This window comes from Culex pipiens, chromosome 1 (assembly GCF_016801865.2).
Source record: "Culex pipiens pallens isolate TS chromosome 1, TS_CPP_V2, whole genome shotgun sequence".
NCBI classification, from domain to species: Eukaryota; Metazoa; Arthropoda; class Insecta; order Diptera; family Culicidae; genus Culex; species Culex pipiens.
In genome coordinates, this window is record NC_068937.1 from 110,839,708 (window position 1) to 110,859,749 (window position 20,042).

A 20,042-nucleotide genomic window follows, 5' to 3' on the forward strand; every position below is an offset into this window, starting at 1 on the left:
TTTTGGAAATATTCATTGATTTGATTTTTAGAAGTTTGAAAGGAATTTTTAAGGCCAAATGTTATAAGATTTGATTTGATTTACATCTGAGTGGTTCTCAACGGTTTCGCAAATCGGCTTTTCTTTGTATTTTTAGATTTTGATGAAACTTTGTCAAAAGAAGCAATTTTGCAATTGTTTTCCGTACAAGTCTCCATAATGTTTTGGGGCAATGCAAAATGGGTACATATGAAAATGTATAAAATTTTGTTTCTGTAAGAGAGAGTTTTTCTGATCGATTTGTTATCCTTGGCAAAGTTGTAGGTTATGATTAGACATTTTCGGAAAAAGGCACAACGAAAAAAATCACCCGTTTATGCAACTTTTTATCGCTAAAAGTTGAATTTTTACAATACATATTTTAAATTTTAGAAATTTGTTATATGTTTTAGAAAACTAAAAAAAAAACATCTTCTGAGCTATAGTGCGTGATGGTGCAAAATCTGGTTTACTGTCCCTGTTTGCATAAATGTCCCATATGCATATGCACTTTGTAGTTAATGATGCAGTTTGCTTCCAAACATTCCAGTCCTAGAAATCAAGAGGAAATCCAGTTTTTTTTTGGCAAAAACTTAACGCGTAGCCTTAACTATGGGACAACTTACTCAACTTGCTATTTTTGCATATGGGACATTTATGCAAACATGGGCAGTTTAGATGATATGATAAAAATATTAGGTACATATCTTTTTCAAAGTAAAATCAAATTTACGATTAAATGATGACATTATTGATAACTTTTGGTTTTTTGCATTTTAAAAATACTTCTTTAAAGAAAAGAACCTAAGAAAAAATATTGCACTCAGTTTCTGAGTTACAAGCTCACATAGAATTCGAATCAATGAAAAAGAGTTTTTTTTTATTATTACCAAACTTATCTGTAATTATCAACCAACGATATCTCGGAAACTATTTGTCTCAAAAACTTATTTTCATCGATTCGAAATCTTTGTGAGGCTGTATCTAAGAAACTGATTGCCCGAAATTCAAAGTCTCAGACAGATCTAGGTCTAGACTTTATTTTTATTTTATTTTATATTACATATTGGATAGGGAAAATACATTAAAAAAAAAAGGTTCTATGATGGATTGTTAAATTATGATTGTAAAATAGCAAAAACTTTTAAAAATATTTGTACCAGCCTTATAATACTTTTGCGAGAGTTCTGAGACAAAAATGGTTGATTTGCAGAATTATCTTGCTCGAAACACAGTAATGTAGTAAAAATATTGAAACATTGACAAGAAACATTTTCTACTAAATGATTTTACAAAACTTCAAAATTAACATCAACTCACTGCATTATTGTCTTATCGAAATTGAATAACTTACCGAGCAGGCCAAAATGTGTATGAAAGCAGTTTTTTTTTATTCTCAGAAAAATAGCACTACCCTAGAAAACTGCTCGAATCGGGCAAGAATCTGGCTCAAATTCGGACTGGGAGTACCTTGCCCGGAATAATGAAACCTGATTTTTTTTTGTTTGACCATTAGGATGACCGTGTCAGGGTTGTCAAAAAAAAAATGGTTATTGGGTTTTAAAATCAAGCTTAAATTTGTGATATTGTTGTCACAACGATAAAGCTTAGGCTGGTACAAATATTTTTAAAAGTTTTTGTCACCCCCCCCTTCAAAATTGCCCCGAAAAATCAGGGGGCAAAAAAAATATTTTTACAATAAACTTCAAAATTTCAATGAAAATTCAAGTGCAACCAGCTGAAATCAAATTAAAATACATTCTGCTGCGTTTAAAATCATTTTTAGCATGTTTGGGTTTATTAAAAAATCTTAAGATTTTTTGAAAATTTTCGATGCAAAATCTTTTTTTTCGATACAATTTTTGTTTTTGTCAGATCTTAGATTTTTTGAAAACTAATGATTGCAAAACAACTGAACTAGTGTAAAATGCATTTTTAAACACTTTTTTCATTTAAATGTGAAGACTATGGCTTGTTATTTAAATTTTTATATTTTTTTTATTTTTTTGCCCCCCCCTTGACCTCGGCCAGGGCCGAGGGACAAAAACTTTTTTAAATATTTGCATCGGCCTTATTTTTCTGAGTACAATGACCCTTTGTACGACTGCAAAGGATTCAAAATGGATTTTTAAATCAATTTTAGAAAAATAACTTCGTGGCTTTTCTTGACAGAAAAGGTCCCTACATTTCGAGAAATCGAATGAAAACTGCCATTTTGACTGACGCTGAGCCTTTATTTTTATCGAATTCCTCGGGAAATTTTACGTAAGATAGTGAAAAAAATCTGAGTTATGATTTTTTGAATAGGTCTTGGTTTTCTGGGTTTCGGGAGCGCCGCGCGCGAAGAACTGATAATGAAACTGAAAAACGGGAGAAATCTACGTTTTTCACCAAATTTCGAAAGTTACTAATATTTTTTTTTAAACTTGGGCAATTTAAAATTTGTAATCGAAAGATGAAACTTTTCTCAATTCCATATAATTGTACATGGGACAATATTGTATGTTATGAACATAAATTTTTGTTGCAAGTTTAGTTTCAGCCATTTAAAAAAAAGTAAAAATCAAGATGAAGTAGAAATTAAATTTACTGGAAAATTTTAATTTTACACCAATTAAAACAGCATTCTTAACTGCAAAAATGAGCTAAACACGGGAGTACTTTAAAATTGTTATCTCATTAAGATTTGAATTACCTTTTTTATGTGGTAACCTAATTTCATTCTAAATGCAAAAATCTCAATGCCGTCGGAACACAACCATCCGCTTTCCATCCCATTATTATTCCTCGCCGAAAAACGCTTCCACCGCGCCACGTCCCCACAAATTAATTGTTCCAGAAAAAAAGCGGAAGACCCGCCGAGAAAAAGACAGCCAGCCAGCAATTATCCATGGGACAAATCTTCAATTACAGCAGCCGGGGCGAAAATTATTATATTAAAAGTGCCAAGTGACCCCGGCCACACCACACCAAACCCTACTCTCCAGGCAAAGGACGCCCCGAAAAATTTGCGCCCTTATCGTCGAAACCGCATCGTTCCGGGGACCCCGGTTCGCCTCTCTCGTTCGCCCATTAAAAATTAACAAGAATAAAATGAGCTGAAATAAGGAGAATTACCCCCGTCGCAAGAGCAGGGAGAGGAACCGCGCGGAGGTGCCAAACCAAGAGAGACTATTTTGTCCAAAATTAATTACACAGTAAATAAGAAATTATGGAATGAAAATTGAATATAATCGGCCCCGGGCCCGGGTTCGGCCGTCTCGTTCTGTCCCACGACACGCACACACCGAAAAACGAGAGGCTAATTGAATTCGCGCGCTCCTCCGCCAGAGTGACAGCTAGCAGCCAGCCGCAGCATGCCATGCCGCGTCCCACCAACACACACTCGCGGCTCACAGCGTGTGCGGAGCGCAGAAAATAAGAGCAACGCCAACTTTGACACCAATACAACTCTGACGCGTGGGAGAGGGAGGAGGAGGTGGCGGGACGGACATAATCGTAAAATATGAACAACTTCATTTGGAAGTGGTGGCCTCTGCGAAGCGACCCGAAAGAAGGAGGGAAGAGAGAGTGGAAACCAGTCGAAGCAGACAGAAAGGCAGCGGCTGAAAGCCGCCGATGGTAGCAATGTGTGCGTGTTATGTACTGAGCGGCGATTGGGTGCGCTGAGCGTGCGAAACGGAGAGAACGTCATCTAAGGAGGCTCCGCCTCCTGTCAAGCGGGCAAGAGGGCAAGAGTGCTGGCAGGTTTCCAAGCCAACATCACACGGCGGAGGGTGACGACGTGAGAGAGTGAGACAACCACCGGGTGAATGTAGTGGTGACCGGCCTGCTTGGACGAGCGTGTTGTGCGAACGGGTGCCGAGGTGGTGGACAAACTGGTTGTTTGCCAGTTGTATGACAGTCGTAGACCCGTACGCACGCAATCGCTCGTGTTGTTTTGCTAGAGAGAGTGTTGATCGAAGTTGACGAGATCGCATCGCCTGCTCGGTTTTTGTTTTTGGTGTAGTGTTGTGACTTCCAGATGTGCACTACCGACGCGAACGTGGTCTTGCTCGTCGCGACACGTGTGTGACGTTGAGGAATAGAGTGTCTTGTGTGATTTGGGATTGTGATAGCTGTAGAAGTTGAGGAAGCTAGTGACACAGATATTAAGAATACTAATTGGATACCAAGTGTGAGAGTGAGTGTTGAGAGTGCGTGATAACCCGGGTTTGCTAATGCCAGGAAGCGTTTAGTGGCAGCACACCTACCAGCACTTCCGGCTATATGCTAAAATCTTCAGGAATGACTGTAACTCCGATTCGAATGGCGATGACCAGCCCGACGGTTCCGATGCAACAGAAGAGCGCCTCCCGGATCAGCAACTTCAGCGTAGCGTCCCTGCTGGCGGACACCCGGCCAAAGACGCCGCTGTCGGTGGCCGGCGTGACCGAAGTCCTGCTCCCCGCGAACCTGTCCCACGCGAGTAGTTCGCCGCGGTCAGCGCACGACAGTAGCTCCATCAAAAATGACCTGGACCGGTCCGACACCCCGCACAGCCTGCTCGAGTCGGACGACTACGACTCGAACCAGGAGGACTCCATCGTGGACATTGAGGATATCAACAACGACAACAGCAGCAGTAGTCCGCACCACCGGGGAGACGGCAGCATCGGTGACAGCAAAGGCTCGCCCGGACTCCTGCAGCAATCGGCGGCCCTGGCGGCTGCTGGACACGTTCCTATCCGGCCGACCCCCTTCAGTGCGCTGGCCGCGGCCGCCGCAGCCTGGGGAGGCATGAGCGGCGGTGGTATGCCCTGGCCCGGGGCTGCCCGCCAGATGAACCCCTTCGGACCGCCCGGTCTGTTCCCCGGACAGGGTTTCGGACCGGGTCAGCTCGGTGGAGGTGAGTGTCTTAACTTAGCTGCTAGAGTAAGAAAACAAAGGGTTGAAAACGATACTTCACGATGGCTTAAGATCAGACGCCTTAACTGTACGTGTTTTGGATGTTTTGGATCATTTGACAAACTAAGTCGCCTTGCATGTTTTTGTTTTGAAAACAAACGTCAGATAGTCAACCTCAGTCGCCTTATTTGTTTTTGGATAGGGCAAAGTGATCTTGAGTCGTCTTAAATGTCATTGTTTTGGTTCCCAAAAACCCAACATTTCACCACTCGAACTTCAACGCAACGCTTGGCAGTTGTTTTGCGTCCGCCAAGTTCGTTGACACTGCAAAGTCCCCCACCCAGGTCAATTAGATTCTAATTTCGCCTAGTCGCGCGTGAACTAGCTCGCGCTGGCGCTCAAATTTGTGTATTAATTAGTGTCGGCGTAAGCCTGAAATGTCACACGCAGCTGGATCACACCCGGCCTACTAGACGCCGCCGCGACCGGCTAGCCTTAATTAGCTGGAACTGGCTAATGTCTTCATTTCGGAGCGGGGGCCAAAATGGCGAATGATCCCGGGGCCGGGATGACCATTGAGCGCGTTTCTTCGGGTAACCAAACTGTAACTAATTACCGACACCGCTGTTCGGAGAGTCCACACAGCCGGGTAGTGGCGGTTAATTAAATTAGAGAATTTAGAGTGTAAAATTATGCTAATAGAAGTGGGTTTTCGATTTCGTTGAGGCGCGCTCGGGGGGAGAGAAATTTATCGCCTTCATTTGGGTGTTTTTGTTTTCTGGAGGGCCATTTTTTAATGTTGTTAGTTTCTCGCGGTCGACGGACACTTCCTGCTGGGAATCGATTAGAAAATTTGGGTTTTGAAGTGAAAGAGGCAAATTGCCGGCCGTCAACGGGCGTAACTCTGTTAGGGTTAACTGTTGGACCTGATTTCGACCTTACGGGTCGAAAAAAGGTTCATTTGTTTTGATTGATTGACAGAAGACAGTTGACAAAACTCTTCACACTACTCTACTTACGGTTGTTGAATCCCTCGACGATGCTGGAACGCTGGAACCACTTCAAATTTGACGATGCACTGCACTTGGGTACTTCGATGTTGAAGTCCGTAATAGAGAACACTAAATTTACACTAGTACCTACCCCAATTTGAACCCTTCAGAAACCATCAACTTTTGGTACATCGATGTTGAAGTCCGTGATAGGGAATCGAGGGCGGTTTCATTCACAAAATTCTCACTTTTGAAGGATTCAAGCTACTTACCGCTAATGACCACATCAAGGCCATTCGTACATCTCTATTAACGCCTAACGAAATGACTGCTCCTAGCTTTAGTACCGCTCCAAGTAAGGCAATTACCTCCGGCTTCCCCTTCATAACACTAGACACAAATCTCAATGGCTACCGTACACGTCATTCACCAATACTCGACTCATGAATGGAGCCACCGTCGAAACTAATTACAAGTTAATTAAGCCACTCTAAATTCATAAAACCCAACTCTTGGGTCCATAAAAGATCTCTCCTCTACGTTACCGACGCTGCTGCGCAGCAGCAACCGCGCTTTCCCACACTCTGGTTTAGTTCGAAGAACTGCGTCTCGAAACGCAGAGGAAGCTACCTGTTCGGGCCTTGTCTCATCTCGTCGAGATAAAACCCATGTATCTAAAATCTATTAATTAGCGTTCTTATCTCTGCTCTCTGTGTCCCTCAGCGAAACTCCAAACGAGCGAGAATCTCAACGAAAAAAAAAAGAAACATGTCAATTTTTAGAATTCCTGTCCTCCTTCTCCGGGCCTTCGCGCCGCCCAAACTGGACTCGAAACCAATTAATTACGGTGTGTGATCGATATAAATTCGGGGATTCCGGGAACCTGGGTGGATGTCCTGAGCTCATTCTTTCAAAACATTTCTTTCCCAAACCCTCGTTGACTGTTTGTTGATGTTTTTGTGTCGTTTTTTTGTCTCTGTTCGCTGCCGTCGGATCCTGGGCTTTTGGGGTCGGTGCCGACTCCGGCTCGGACCTGCAGCAATTAATTTGAATGTTATTTATAACAGTTTCGGGCCTTTTCATTGTGGGGTTCTTTTTTCGGTGGGCTCCTCAATGGACGGCGCTGAATGAGTTACGAGGCCACTTAACCGTTTGTCATCCCGTACTTTTGAGTGACTCCCATGATTTATACGATTATGATTTGCCGGGGGAAAGGGACATGCTTCCCAGCGCCCTCGAGGAGCGGATTTGTGGGAGCCACCACATGTGGCATCTGGTCGCTCGAATATGGAGCGTGTAATTATTTTCAGACGACGACGACGATGAAGAGCTGTTGTCTTCAATTAGTCCGTCAAAGTGGCTTTTATTGGATACTTCCTGACGGGTTTCGAGATTTTTTGTTTCGGGACTTCTCGCTTTGGTGGTTCCGTTGTAGAAATCCTGCACGCATGTGTGATTTTGTCGAAATTCTTGGGAACAGAATGGGTTGAGCTGGTTTAGATTTGGACGGGTTGGAAACCGATACCGACAGCTAGGTTGTTGTTTCGGTGGAATTTGCTAACGACGATGACGCAAGATGTGACACTTTGGGCACAGCTGCGAAATCATTGTGCAATGCTCATTTTTGAATTGTCACGGAGTGCGCGAAAATAACAAAAATGAGCAACGTTTTTGAAACTCATAAGTCAAAGACGAATACACTTACTTATGTAGTATAGTCGTCTATGTTTAAATGTTTGACAGTTGACAGATTGACAGAACACTAACTCACTTTTCACTTGCACTTGCTTTATACACTTCACTGTACTTACCTTTTCATCGAAATTTTACGCACTTTGCCGTTGGTACCTCATATTTGAAGTCCGTAATTGAGAACACAACTTACCTTTTTTCACTTGTCTGATCAGTTTTCGTCTACAATCCTTCGAGGTACCTCAAAGTCGACGTCCGTGATCGAGAAACGCAAATCCGCAAACACTTTCGTAAATCACTCATCCAATTCGTTTCAAACTTGTGTCGAACAGATTCCGTTTCCGCTCGGAGCGCAACAAACAACCCGAAATCCATTCAAAAACTTTTCAATCCGCGATCGATAGAATTTGTTCTCGGAATTCTTCGAACTCTCTATGCTCTCGCGAGCTTTTCGGATTTGCATTTCAAATCGCCGCAGAAATGAAATCGTTACAACTTTTCGTCGAACAATAGTTTCCGACGTTTCCTCCCCTTCCAACCGTGCCTCCTCAGGGAGGACAAAGTTCAAATTTGCAATCTCAATCGATTTTCGGCGAGGCGATGTTCGAACCGAGAACGGGTACAATAAAATCATAAACTATTGCCGGTTTTGCTTTACTGTCGCAGTTTTGAGTGCGCGAGCGCTCGCAAGCAAAGTGGGGAGGAAAACACAATAACGCAGTAAATTATCTTTGTCCTGTCCCCTGCGAAGATCCTTCCCAGGTTGAGGGTCCAGTTGAGCGTGCGTGTGGAGACTAATGATAATGTTAAGTTATTCCCGGCTGCATAAATGTTTGCGAGCGGCTCGACTCGTCGACGATTTGTCGGGGTGGAATTCCAGCTTGACACGACACAGTCCGGGGGGACGCCATCTTGGAAACAGGTGGCGCGCGGGTCGAAATTAGTGGTTGTGTTATTTTTCGGGGTGGGAAAATGGCTTAATTAAGGTTGGCCTGGCCTGGTCTCGCACGCCAACCGAAGAAAATGGCTTAATTTTGGGCAGCGTGGGGGTCGTAAATAACTTGTGAGGAAAGGGGGGGAGAGGAATTTTGACGCGCTCACGGTATTAAAAATTAATATTTTTTCTTCCTCGGGAAAGGAATCCTGACCGGGGTGGGTTACTGGCACTCATTAGCCTGCCCGCAGGGCGCGCGCTTCGATTTCGCTCGTCCCAACTGACGGGAGCGCCGCGCATTCAAACCAATTAATCAAAGTCATTCTCCAACTGGTGGGGAGGGGGGCCGCGAACGCGGCTCTACACGATTTTGCACGATCAATTACGGTTGCTAATTAATGTTAAAAGGCACAGAGAGATTAATTAATTTAGATCTTCTGCTGCTGCGCAACAGCGCAGGCTCATTTTCCGACTTTCGGGGCCAGTGTATTGTAAAAATTTATAATTAATTGACCGAGAGGTCCGTGCAGAAAAAAGGGCGCCCCGAAAGTTTGCTAATTATACTGATGTAGTTTTAAAAGCAGCTACAACTTGAGTCGAAAAAAACCTCAGCACTGAACTTACAAATTTTTAAGGGGTTATTGTTTGAAGTGAGGGCGCGCTCTCGTCGAGAGCTCATTGACATTTCAAATCACAAAAAGAGAGGTACAACAAACAACATGGATGGAACACGGGCAGCAACAAAACCGGTGGAAAACTCGATTTAACGGCTCTGTTAACCGTGCTGGGGCGAGGGGAGGTCACCGGGGGGAACACTAATGGCGGACGCATATAAATTGATCAATTTGTGGCTTGCGGGTTTTTCGGTGAGGTTGTTGAATTCGTTGGCCGGTTTGGAACCGTTTCCGGGGGGCTTGAACCAGTTGAACGGACAGCTAGCCTAATTTTTTTAGTTGTTTTGAATTGAAATTAACGCCAGAAAAACATTACCAAAAAATCGTACGTGACCCCTTTAAGATAACATTTAATTTTGACAGTAAATTGACAGTTGACAGAATTGATACTCACCACTTGCTCTCCAAAACACTTCAAACACTCACTTACCTGCTTTATTCACTGTTTCGATATTCATTTTTCATTCATGTACCTGTTGACGTCCGTAATATGGAACACTTCACTGGCACTTAGAATCATTGGTTACTCACTCACTTACCTGCGATTTATTTTCAAAGCACTTCAAAATTTGTTACACTCTAACATTGGTATCGCAATGTTGACGTCCGTAATAGAGAAGACATTTCTTTAAAAAATCGGACATGAACCCTTTCGGATAAAACTTCACTTGACAGTCAATTGACAGTTGACAGATTGACAGACGTGGTACTTACCAGTAAAATCACAACTTACTCTACAAAACACTTTAAACACTCACTTACCTGCTTTATACACTGTTTTGGTCTACATACACCTACTCGCTTGATGTTGACGTCCGTAATAGGGAACACTTCACTTGCACCCAGACTTTTTGGACACACACTCACTTACCTGCGCTTTACTTTCAATACACTTCCAATGTTTGTTGCATTCCAACATAGGCATCTTGATGATGACGTCCGTAATTGAGAAGGCATGCTGTTTGGGGGTTTGAACCTAAAATCTTAGTCTGTACTTAAGGTTTACTTTTCCAATGTTATATTTTTGACGTAGAACTACTCCTGTCAGTAACGTTTGACGTAGGACTCCAGCATCACATTATCGTAATAATGGACTTCTGTTCACAACAACTTCCTCTTTTCACTACTTGTTCCATGTTTTATGTTGTTCTTGCAACACACAAACGGAGCACGCAAAACCAACAGAACAAATAAAGCCATAAAATCCAAAGAGTTCCACGTGATCCCGAGCAACCAGAAATTAATATTAATTTCCACTTATTATAATAAATAATAAAAAAAAGGAAATAACCGACCACTCGCGGGGGCGCACGTACGCCTCTGTACGCTGCTCAGAGGCGTTGCGTGTCGGGACGCCATTACCGGTGCAAATTTTTTCTCCCTGTCGGGCCAGACTGGTTGGCTACCCCGAAGCTTCGCGGAGCAGGAGGGGAAGTGATTTAAAATTATTATTACATTAATTTGATACTTGTTTATAATAAAAGAAAACATGGAAAAATATTGTTGTTAATTTATTTGTTATTGTAATTTTTAAGTAGGCACTTTACTTAAGCCGTTGCCTCTCTCATTCTCCCGTTTTCTCCACGGAAACGGGAAGAAGTGGTCATTCACAATCCGAGGTTAATTTGTTGCGTCGTTTTTGGCCGCCACCGCCGTTCGTTTCGTGTGTCGAGAAATTCGGTAGTAGATTCGGACTGGCGATAGCACACACTCACACACGCTGTGACAGTTGTTTTGGCTTCTTCGCTTTTTCGCGAATCTGGGGATGGCAGATCTTTTAATTGGCAACCGAGATTTTCGAGATAAGCGCGGTCTGGCCAAGTGGAGCGGGTTTGGAATTTCGGCGGCAGAATGCAAACAGCTGTCCGGCTTTTTGGGGAGCTTGAAGGTATGCGGTGTGACAGTTGACAGAGTCTTCGAGTGACAGTTGGCAGTTTTGGCGGGTTTTGGATTTATTGGGATTATGTTTGGTTTGGGGAAAGCTGAGGTGGCATTTTTTAGTTTTGGAAGATGTTTTGTTCTGTAAGATACCAGATTTTAGTGTGACTTAAACTCTTAAAGTTTGACAGATTGACATATTGACAGTTGCTACTTACCAATATTGTTTTTAAATCCTGGAAAATTTAACAATACACTTTACATCAATTGAAATTGATTGGGTTTATTAGTTTTGAAGTCCGTAGTTGAGTTCAAATTCATATTGTCAATTTTATATGACGTAGGACTACGCTAAAACCGCTTTAATTTTCAAACTTCAACAGAGCCATTATTCTCAACGTCCCAAAAATCTCAGAATATCCCGTCGAGAAGACGGATTGCCACTCAGCAGCTCGCTACTTCTGCACCACCGAGTGACAATTAATTAAAAATGCACCAAATGTAGCGCTGAATGAGCCACGCTTGCGACCGTTTTGCTCGATTTTACCCCGCGTCAAATTGTGCGGGCAGGCAAATAAATTCGGCCTGCTACGCGGCCGCGTGACATCTTCTGCCAAGACGTTATGGTCGCAAGGTGGCTGCAAATGGAGCCGTTAATTTATATATCTTTTATTTAACGGTGCATTTCACCCCGAGAGCTGGCTGCATTCCGGGCTGAAAATTAATTTTCGCGGATCTAGGAGCAAACAAAAGAAGCCAGAAGAGATTCACGGTCGTAAAGTTTTGGGACCAAGAAGTTTCGGTGGCGTCACTGTGTTTGGAATTACAAAACTAGCATTTACGTGATAAGGATCTAATCGCGCCTCCACGCGATTTTCGAGGGGGGAGAATTATTAATAAACGAAAACGGGAGGAAAAAAGGAGAGAAATATAAGTGCCGACTTCGGAACCCCGCACCCGAATCGGCAATTAATTCAGGTTAAATGAAATATTTATATTTTATATTTCTCGCTACCGACCGGCTCGAGCTCGGTGGAAAGCCGCAGGCTTTTATTCAATTTCTGGTACTAATTAATTCCATGATGACGGTATCATGTCGTAAGATCTCGAGCCGGTAATTTCGGCCACCGAACGGAGCAGCAGCAGAAGTAAACGCGATGATTAACACACACAGGGGCCAAACAAAAGTGTAAATAATAACCAAAGGCTAAACACTCTGACATGGGTTCGAGCCCGAAAGTGGCACCTCGAGTCCATCGGAAGTTTCAATTTAGGCCGGCCGCGGACCAACGTATAAATTAAGCTATAAAAATTAATTGCATTATTGCCCGATCATAACTCTGTCGCTGTCGTCACCGGGAGTAAATTTGCGGGGGTTTTGCGGGCAGCACCACCCTGATTGGATAATTTTCAATTGGCGTGATTGTTCTGCGAAACGTGGAAGGGGGGCTTCCGTTTGGATACCCTCCCCCTTTTGTGGTCGTTTGTGCTTGACGGGGGGGTCGAGCACAACGCTGACCAGGGAGGGTTCGGCAGTTGACAGATTGACAGATTCACTAGATTTCACTTCACTAGTATTTACTTTTATTCACACTTTTATTGTACTTACCGATGATCTGGAACATTGTACTTACTTTTTGATGCAAATCTGTACTAAGTTGTACTTCGGCATATCAATCTTGAAGTCCGTAATAGAGATGAGTTTACTTGAGTACTTACCTTGAACATCATTCTTCGAGCAGTCAGTCTTCAGTATGCCAGATATGAAGTCCGTATTCGAGATGCGTTGAAATCGTGACATCCCTACCCAATGTCAATACACTCTTAACAAGAGACACACACTGCGGTTCCGCACCCTCCTCTCGCTGACCGGAACTAAAATTTAAATAAATTAATAATAATCATCACCGGACCAACAAACCAACCAGACACCACCGCAGAGTTGAGTGACACGGCGAGTGTAAATTAACTTCAATTACATGTCTGCCCGTTCGTCACACAGGAAGAAATTACTTTCCGTTAGATTCGACCCGGGGGTGACACTGTCCCCCTTGCGTCCCCAACCCTTGTGTAGCCCCTCGTAAAATTTGCGTGTTTATCGCTAATTTCGATAATAAATTTTAATTGGCAGATAACTCGCCGCCGCCTACTTCGCCTTCTTCGCTCCCAGCTCGATTAATTGGTGGCATAAATATTCATTTCAAATTTGCGAAACCTGTGTGTCGCCGGTGGTGGTAGCAAATATTTAGCCACAACCAGATAATTTGCCTAACCCCGAAAGCGCGTTACATTAAATCTTATCACGCTAATGAAGTGATAATGAGGGGGTCGTCGAAGACGACCAATTTGGTCCTTTTTCCTGCGAACCAAAGTTGCTCAGGACATAATTACGCGCTTATAAATTATATTAAGCCATTAAAATGCTTTATCACAGGTGTAATTGATTTAATTAGTCCATTAGCTTGAGCTGCGACTGCTTCGCAGCTTTTTTGCCTCATGCCGCCTTTTTGTTGAGTTGCGGTTGAAACATGTGAACCAACGAGCTCGGCTGGTTTTGCCGCGCGCAAAACAAAACACAAAAGCTCCAAAAAATATCGGCTAATTAGTGGGAATGTTTAGCGCAAACAAATTGGCCGGGGAGGAAGGGGACGAGCGAAGGTCGTCATCGGTGGAAAAAAATGGTGATCGCAGCGATCGACTCGATTTGGAGATGATCGTGTTGCTTAGCGACTTGACAGATTGACAGAACTACTTACCAAGTTTTAGTTCAAGTTACATCACTGCTCAAAAACACTTTTCACTGACTTGCCTGCAAACACTCTTCACTTCACTGACTTACCTGCAATCACTTCTTTTCACTACACTTCAAGTTGTAAAGACTTGTTTCAGGTGGTACATTGATGTTGACGTCCGTAAAAGAGAAGCTGATTTTTCATACTGGTGAGAAGAAAATGTCTTTTCAAGAGTTGGCCAATGTTGAAGTCCGTAATAGAGATGATTAAAGTTTTTAAAGTAAAAAAATACTATTTTCACGAAAGTCAGTAATTTTGGGCACCCCATTTTCCGTCAACCCGGAAGCGAACGGCTTAATTAGTCCACAAAAATTTAATTACACACCTTTTTTCGTCCTTTATCGCGCCGTGCGGCGCTACCAGCCAGGACGCAGCTGTTCCTCCGAACGACCAGATTGTCACCTCCGATAAGGCGGCAGGACGGACGGAAAAAGGGTGCTGCAGGCGGCATTTGTTTTTGCTTATTTATGAGTTCCGATTCCTTGAATTGCATCAATATATAAATAGTGGGCCTCGGGAAAAAAGGGTTAATTTTGTGATAACCTCGTAAAAATGAAACCCGAAGAACCACAGAGGAGGCGCTTATGTGTACTTCCAGAAGCCGTAAAAGGTCTTTACCGCAGTTTTGTTTTCCGTTTTTTACTGTCTAGGTTGGAAATTTATTGGCTCACAAAAGAGCCTCCATCCCTTTTGGGTAGGGATAATTACCCAGCTTGTGAGGAAGCTTTTATCGTTTCATCCCATCGAGGGTCCTTGCCGAGGGTTGCTCTTTTATCGATTCGTCGAAGGCTGCACCAACACCGAGACAATTGTGCAGGCGCAGGCGCACTCAGCGCCGCCGAAACCAACCTCACCTCTACAAGGATGATGACGGCGCGAGATGACGAGTGAAGTCCCGAATCGCTCGCTAATTTAACGGCGTGACCCCCATTTAGCGCGCGGTACCCATTTCAATTAGATTCAAATTAAAATGAGCCACATTCACCGCACTGAATCACTCTGGTTGAGACGACTTCAAAGTTTTCGACGACGGTATCGATTTCGGGGTCGAGGGCACCGCGGCGGATGCACTGTGGGGAGTGGCTAGAATTTCACATATTTGGCAGCAGACAAAAGCGCTACAAGCCGCAGTCTGTGGCATTCCGATTTCTGTTCGAGAAGCTGCTATTTTCGACGACGACATCAAACGAACACGATCGGACGGAATTTGCAAACCGCGCGCTGCCGTCGAAATTCCATTCACACAGTCTCGGCGGATCTCGCCGCAAAACGTGGCCATTTGTCAGCCTTGGCGCGGCGAAGCGTGAAATTTATCACGCGTAATCGCTGCGCGAAACAACAAGCTCCGCGCTTTATTTGATTGCACTTAATGAATTGGTCCTCTACTGGAATTGGCGTTGAAACGAGCTCCAGTTTGCGCTGCAATCACGGCGTCGTGATTGACGGAGCTCGTTCCGGGCGTGAACGGTTGCTGGAAATTCATCGCGGGGATGAACTTTCAGGCTTGACAGATTGACAGTTGACAGATCGACTTACCAATTTTACGTAAATCACAGCAAACACACTGACTTACCTGCAACCATTTTGATTTCACTTCACTTCAAAATTCACTACCTTGTTTCAGTTGGTATATCAATGTTGACGTCCGTAATAGAGAAGCGGATTCGAACAACTTTTTTCAAACTTTGAAAAATTCTTCAGGTACTTTAACGTTGAAGTCCGTAATAGAGGTGTCGTTCGAACCAGGTGTTCCACAAACCAGCACTACTCGCGTTCAATTAGCACCCGCTGCAACGATTCTCTCGCGTACAAAAAGCAAGATTTTCCGCCACATGCAAATCGATCGGCGTGAAGGCGTTTGTGTGTCTGCTTGAATTCGCACACACACACACATATTTGCATAGCTACAGCACAGTCTGCCGAAGGCAGAGGGTACAAATTACCCGCTCCTCACCGAAACTTCCGCTCCGCTCCGAATCTCGTTCCAGCAGTTTGAAAACGGCTATAAAATTAATTTATTAAACTGCAATTTACACGTTCTGTGCGGTACTTGCAGCGCGAAGGGACGCTCCTTTGTTGTGTCCAAGCCGGTTTTATGGCAAAAGTGAAAATTATCTAGCCAAACAGTTGGCGGCGGTCGCCATTGCAGCATGTATGTTCACTCGTATGGCTGCCGTTTGATGCAGCGCAGCGAGGGAGCCCACCTTTACTTGCTGCGTTCGCACCTCTCTGGAAACATGGTTGTAGCGCTGGGGTGGAGCTTTGGAAAAAACTGGCGTGGCGTATGCGGGAAGTACGCTACGCGCAGCTTTTCACTGCTTTGACAGATAGACAGAATTTTGACAGAGTTGTGACAGATTTGGAAAAAAAACTTACCTGAAAATTTGCTGCTCCGGTTATACTTCACTGACTTACCTGCAATCACACTATTTCACTTCGAAATTTGCACTGACTTTGTATTAGGTACCTTGATTGTGAAGTCCGTAACAGGGAAGCTCAAATCGAAATCGGACGAAAGCTTCTGTTAGTACCTCAATGTTGAAGTCCGTACTAGAGGTGACGATTTCTCACTTCAACCCTTCTCGCAACGGAAATGCAACCGCAGAGGAGCAAAAACCTCCCGGGCAAACCTGCGCGATAGTGTCGCCATCTAGTGACGGCAAACAAAAGGCGCGCAGCGCACACATATCTAAATGCAACAAATTAAATGCCGTCAATGGAATTTTGAAATGCACACAGCAATAAACTACTCGTGATACCAGAAACAACGAGAGGGTTGGACAGCAAAAATGCATGTCTAGCGGCAATAAAATGGTACTTTTCTTCGCGACTGGTTTTCCGAGAGTCGTTGTGCCATTTTTGGGCTTAAGGTCTCCCTCGTCGAATTTGCATTCACCGTCGCTAGAAGATCCGTACCGGGGAGGAAAAAACGAACAGCGATATGAATGTAATTAATTTTAATTGAGAAATGTTGGAACGTTTGGGACCGAAGGTGAGCGGGACGGCAAACAACTTAATGCTATCTCTATCGCTCGCGAGCACGCTCTCGGCGGGGTTACATCTGAATACAAATAGTTTTATCTGCGGTGAGCAAAATGCTATTTGCTCTTGAGGCTACGGGGAGCGGAGCCGGGAGGAGTCACTAAGCGAGGATGATTACTTAATTAAGCGCGATTTCAAAGGAGTGCTACCGGCTAAGCCTTGGAGTCAGAGACAGACAGACGGAGAGGGAGAAACAATAAAACACAATTAATCACTGGGCTGGCAATAATTAATGCTTGAATCAAGGGGGGAGATCGTGACTAGCCTCTTTGGCGCGCTGGACGACCATGGGGGGCTGAGAAGCGGTTGCTCTTTAAGTGATGTCAACTGGTAATCGATTCGTCGGTGCTGGTGACGCAACTTGGAAAACTCACAGAGAGATTAATCTTCACGCGAAAGAGTTTTTCCCCGAAACCACGCAAACAGAACTGTCAAAACTGTCGAAATTCCTGCTCGTTAGGTCAAAAATAGCGCGCCACCACAACAAAACATGTCACATCGGTAAACAATCTATTCAATTAACGAAACGGCTCTCCCCCTCCTCTGACACACCGCGATTGAGGTTATAATTTATTGTGTCACTTACTCGGCAGCATTCTTCAAAAGGTCTCCGTTCGAGTGCTCTCCACACACTCGAGCGCGCGTTTTCCTTTCAATTAACTCCCAAAGTGGCTCCCGACGACGAGCGCATCGAGAGGTGACTTGACAGTATCAATTTAAGCTAATAGTCTATTAGTAGCTGTTGTAGCTGAAGAGTCCCGGGAAGAACAACTCTCGAGGAGAATGTTGTTTGGAGAAAAGAGAATTAAAAATAAACATATCATTGACTGTGTGAGACGCGGCCGCCGCCGCGAGTTCCGGCCATCTCCGTCTTCTTCAGCATACTTAACTAATGAGATGGAATAGCTGTGACGCGCGTTAAGCGGTTTGTTCCTTTTTCGGGGGGAAATCGACGCGCGTAAATCATGGCTACCGCACAAAGTGGGTGGAAAATTTATTATGATTTTAAAGTTTGAGAGTTCATTAATTTCACTCGAACAAAAACTAGAAACGACGTGTCACAACATTAACAACTTCGGAAAAAGGAACATGCGACGAAATGCCGACGGCGGCGGCGCTTAGCACATGTTCTCGATGTTGGGATGGGAAATTCCTTGCGTGCGTGGTGAATTATGGCTGTTTTTAGGACGCTGGAAAGCTGCGACGTTTAGCGTCGGCACGGCTTTGACAGCGAGCTATTAAGAGTCATTATGCTCCGGCGACGGTTGTGATGGACAGTCGTCGCTGAAGTTGTGACTTTTGACAGAACAAGGTGATACCAATCATCGAGCTGTTGCAGTTTCAGTACCAAACTGCAGACAGCCGTGATTGGTATGCAACCTAGCTTCATAGAAACAGCTATGAAGGTTTGACAGAAGTTGACAGCACTGTTTCACTTTGCCACATTTTCACTTGCACTTCACACTTGTACTTACCCGTTTTGGAACACTTCGCAACCATCATGTTTCGTTGAAGGTACTTCAATGTTGAAGTCCGTAATTGAAACGTCACTTTCACTTACCTGCATTGCAATTCAATATGATTCCTGTCTGAGGTACCTCGATATTGAAGTCCGTAATAGAGATGCTACTAGATAAAAAAAAACATTCTTTTTTCTTGGCAACCTCGACTTTGAAGTCCGTGATAGGGAACCATTTTGCAACAAACATTAAATGCTACGAACAATCAACTAACCAACGCCCTCTTCTCCCCTCTCTTCCAGACAATGAACCCCCGCGCATCAAGTGCAACCTGCGGAAGCACAAACCCAACCGGAAGCCGCGAACCCCCTTCACCACCCAGCAGCTCCTCTCCCTGGAGAAGAAGTTCCGCGAGAAGCAGTACCTCAGCATAGCGGAGCGGGCCGAGTTCAGCTCGTCGCTGCGGCTCACCGAAACCCAGGTCAAGATCTGGTTCCAGAACCGCCGCGCCAAGGCGAAACGACTGCAGGAGGCCGAGCTGGAAAAGATCAAGATGGCCGCCCTCGGGCGGGCACCCGGCGCCCAGCTCTACATGGGCTACTTCCATCCCAGCCTGATGGGCGGAGCGATGCATTTAGGGCATTAAAGCGGGGGGAACGCCAACACTGTGAATATTAGTCCCGTAAGGTTGTAAAAAGTATCTCAAAACCAAATTTTTCGCGCGCCGAGAGCCACAACTATTTATTACTACCCGTTTCCGTTTTAAGACGAAGCCTCGAACGAAATCTAACAGTTTGTCCTCCAAAACCCGTAACCTCGTGCATCCCAAATTCGGAACAGAAAATAAAAATCTGTAAATAGCAGCTAATTTCGCAAAGGCACTTTAAGCAAGAACGAGTGTAAATATTTGTTCCAAAGTAGCTCGCGTGAGTTAGTGAGGGGTTATGACTTAATTGTTGGTGAGGACGAACGAACGAACGTTGTGTAAATATTAGGAATTTTGGGGGAGCGCGAAAGTGTTCTCGATCTTCTCACTCCTCCACACTCTGTAAATATAGTCAGGTAAGGGGCGCGGCGACGTCGGCGGCAGGAGGCAGGAAAAGTTCAATAATTGTGCAGAGGCAGAAGGTGAATAGCAAAGAATACATGCAGCAGTAATATTGTGTACGTCTTCTTAGATAAGGTTATATGATAATTAATAAACTATTGAAGCGAAGAGTAGCGTAAATCGTGGAAGGATAACGAGGGAGAGAGAGAGAACAAACAGATTTTATCGAAGAAGTGTGAAGCACGAGAAGCAAGCAACAGCTGGAAAGATTTATGCAAAGATTGCTCTTGGAATCTCAATAAAAAGCGATTACATATTGAACAAATTGAACACAAACCGTATTTTAATGATAGATAAGAAAGAAAAATGTCCCTGGTGTGCATGTTGGAGGATAATTTGCGAAAATTGTTCATAAACCGTATAACAAATGTCTTTATTACATATATGATTGTTGTTCTTTAACTGGCTTTGTCCCAAGCTTGAAATATAAGTATGTTTATAACACGATGAGGTACAGTATCGGAGGACATGCAAATACTCAGGTTTAATTTTTTTTTTTAAATTTAAAACAGGATTTATGTCTGTAGCTGTTTGTCTTATTTTGGATTTTCGAAAAATGTTAACG

General features: G+C 44.0%; 1 protein-coding gene across 1 annotated transcript; it reads left to right on the forward strand.

The window, feature by feature from the left end:
• The first annotated feature begins 3,821 nt into the window (after positions 1-3,821).
• On the forward strand, positions 3,822-19,748 carry LOC120417201 (muscle segmentation homeobox-like). Its single transcript, XM_039579167.2, has 2 exons — positions 3,822-4,906; positions 18,672-19,748. The coding sequence occupies exons 1-2, from the start codon at positions 4,288-4,290 to the stop codon at positions 19,013-19,015; spliced, it is 963 nt and encodes a 320-aa protein (XP_039435101.1). The 5' UTR covers positions 3,822-4,287; the 3' UTR covers positions 19,016-19,748.
• The last annotated feature ends 294 nt before the right edge of the window (positions 19,749-20,042 follow it).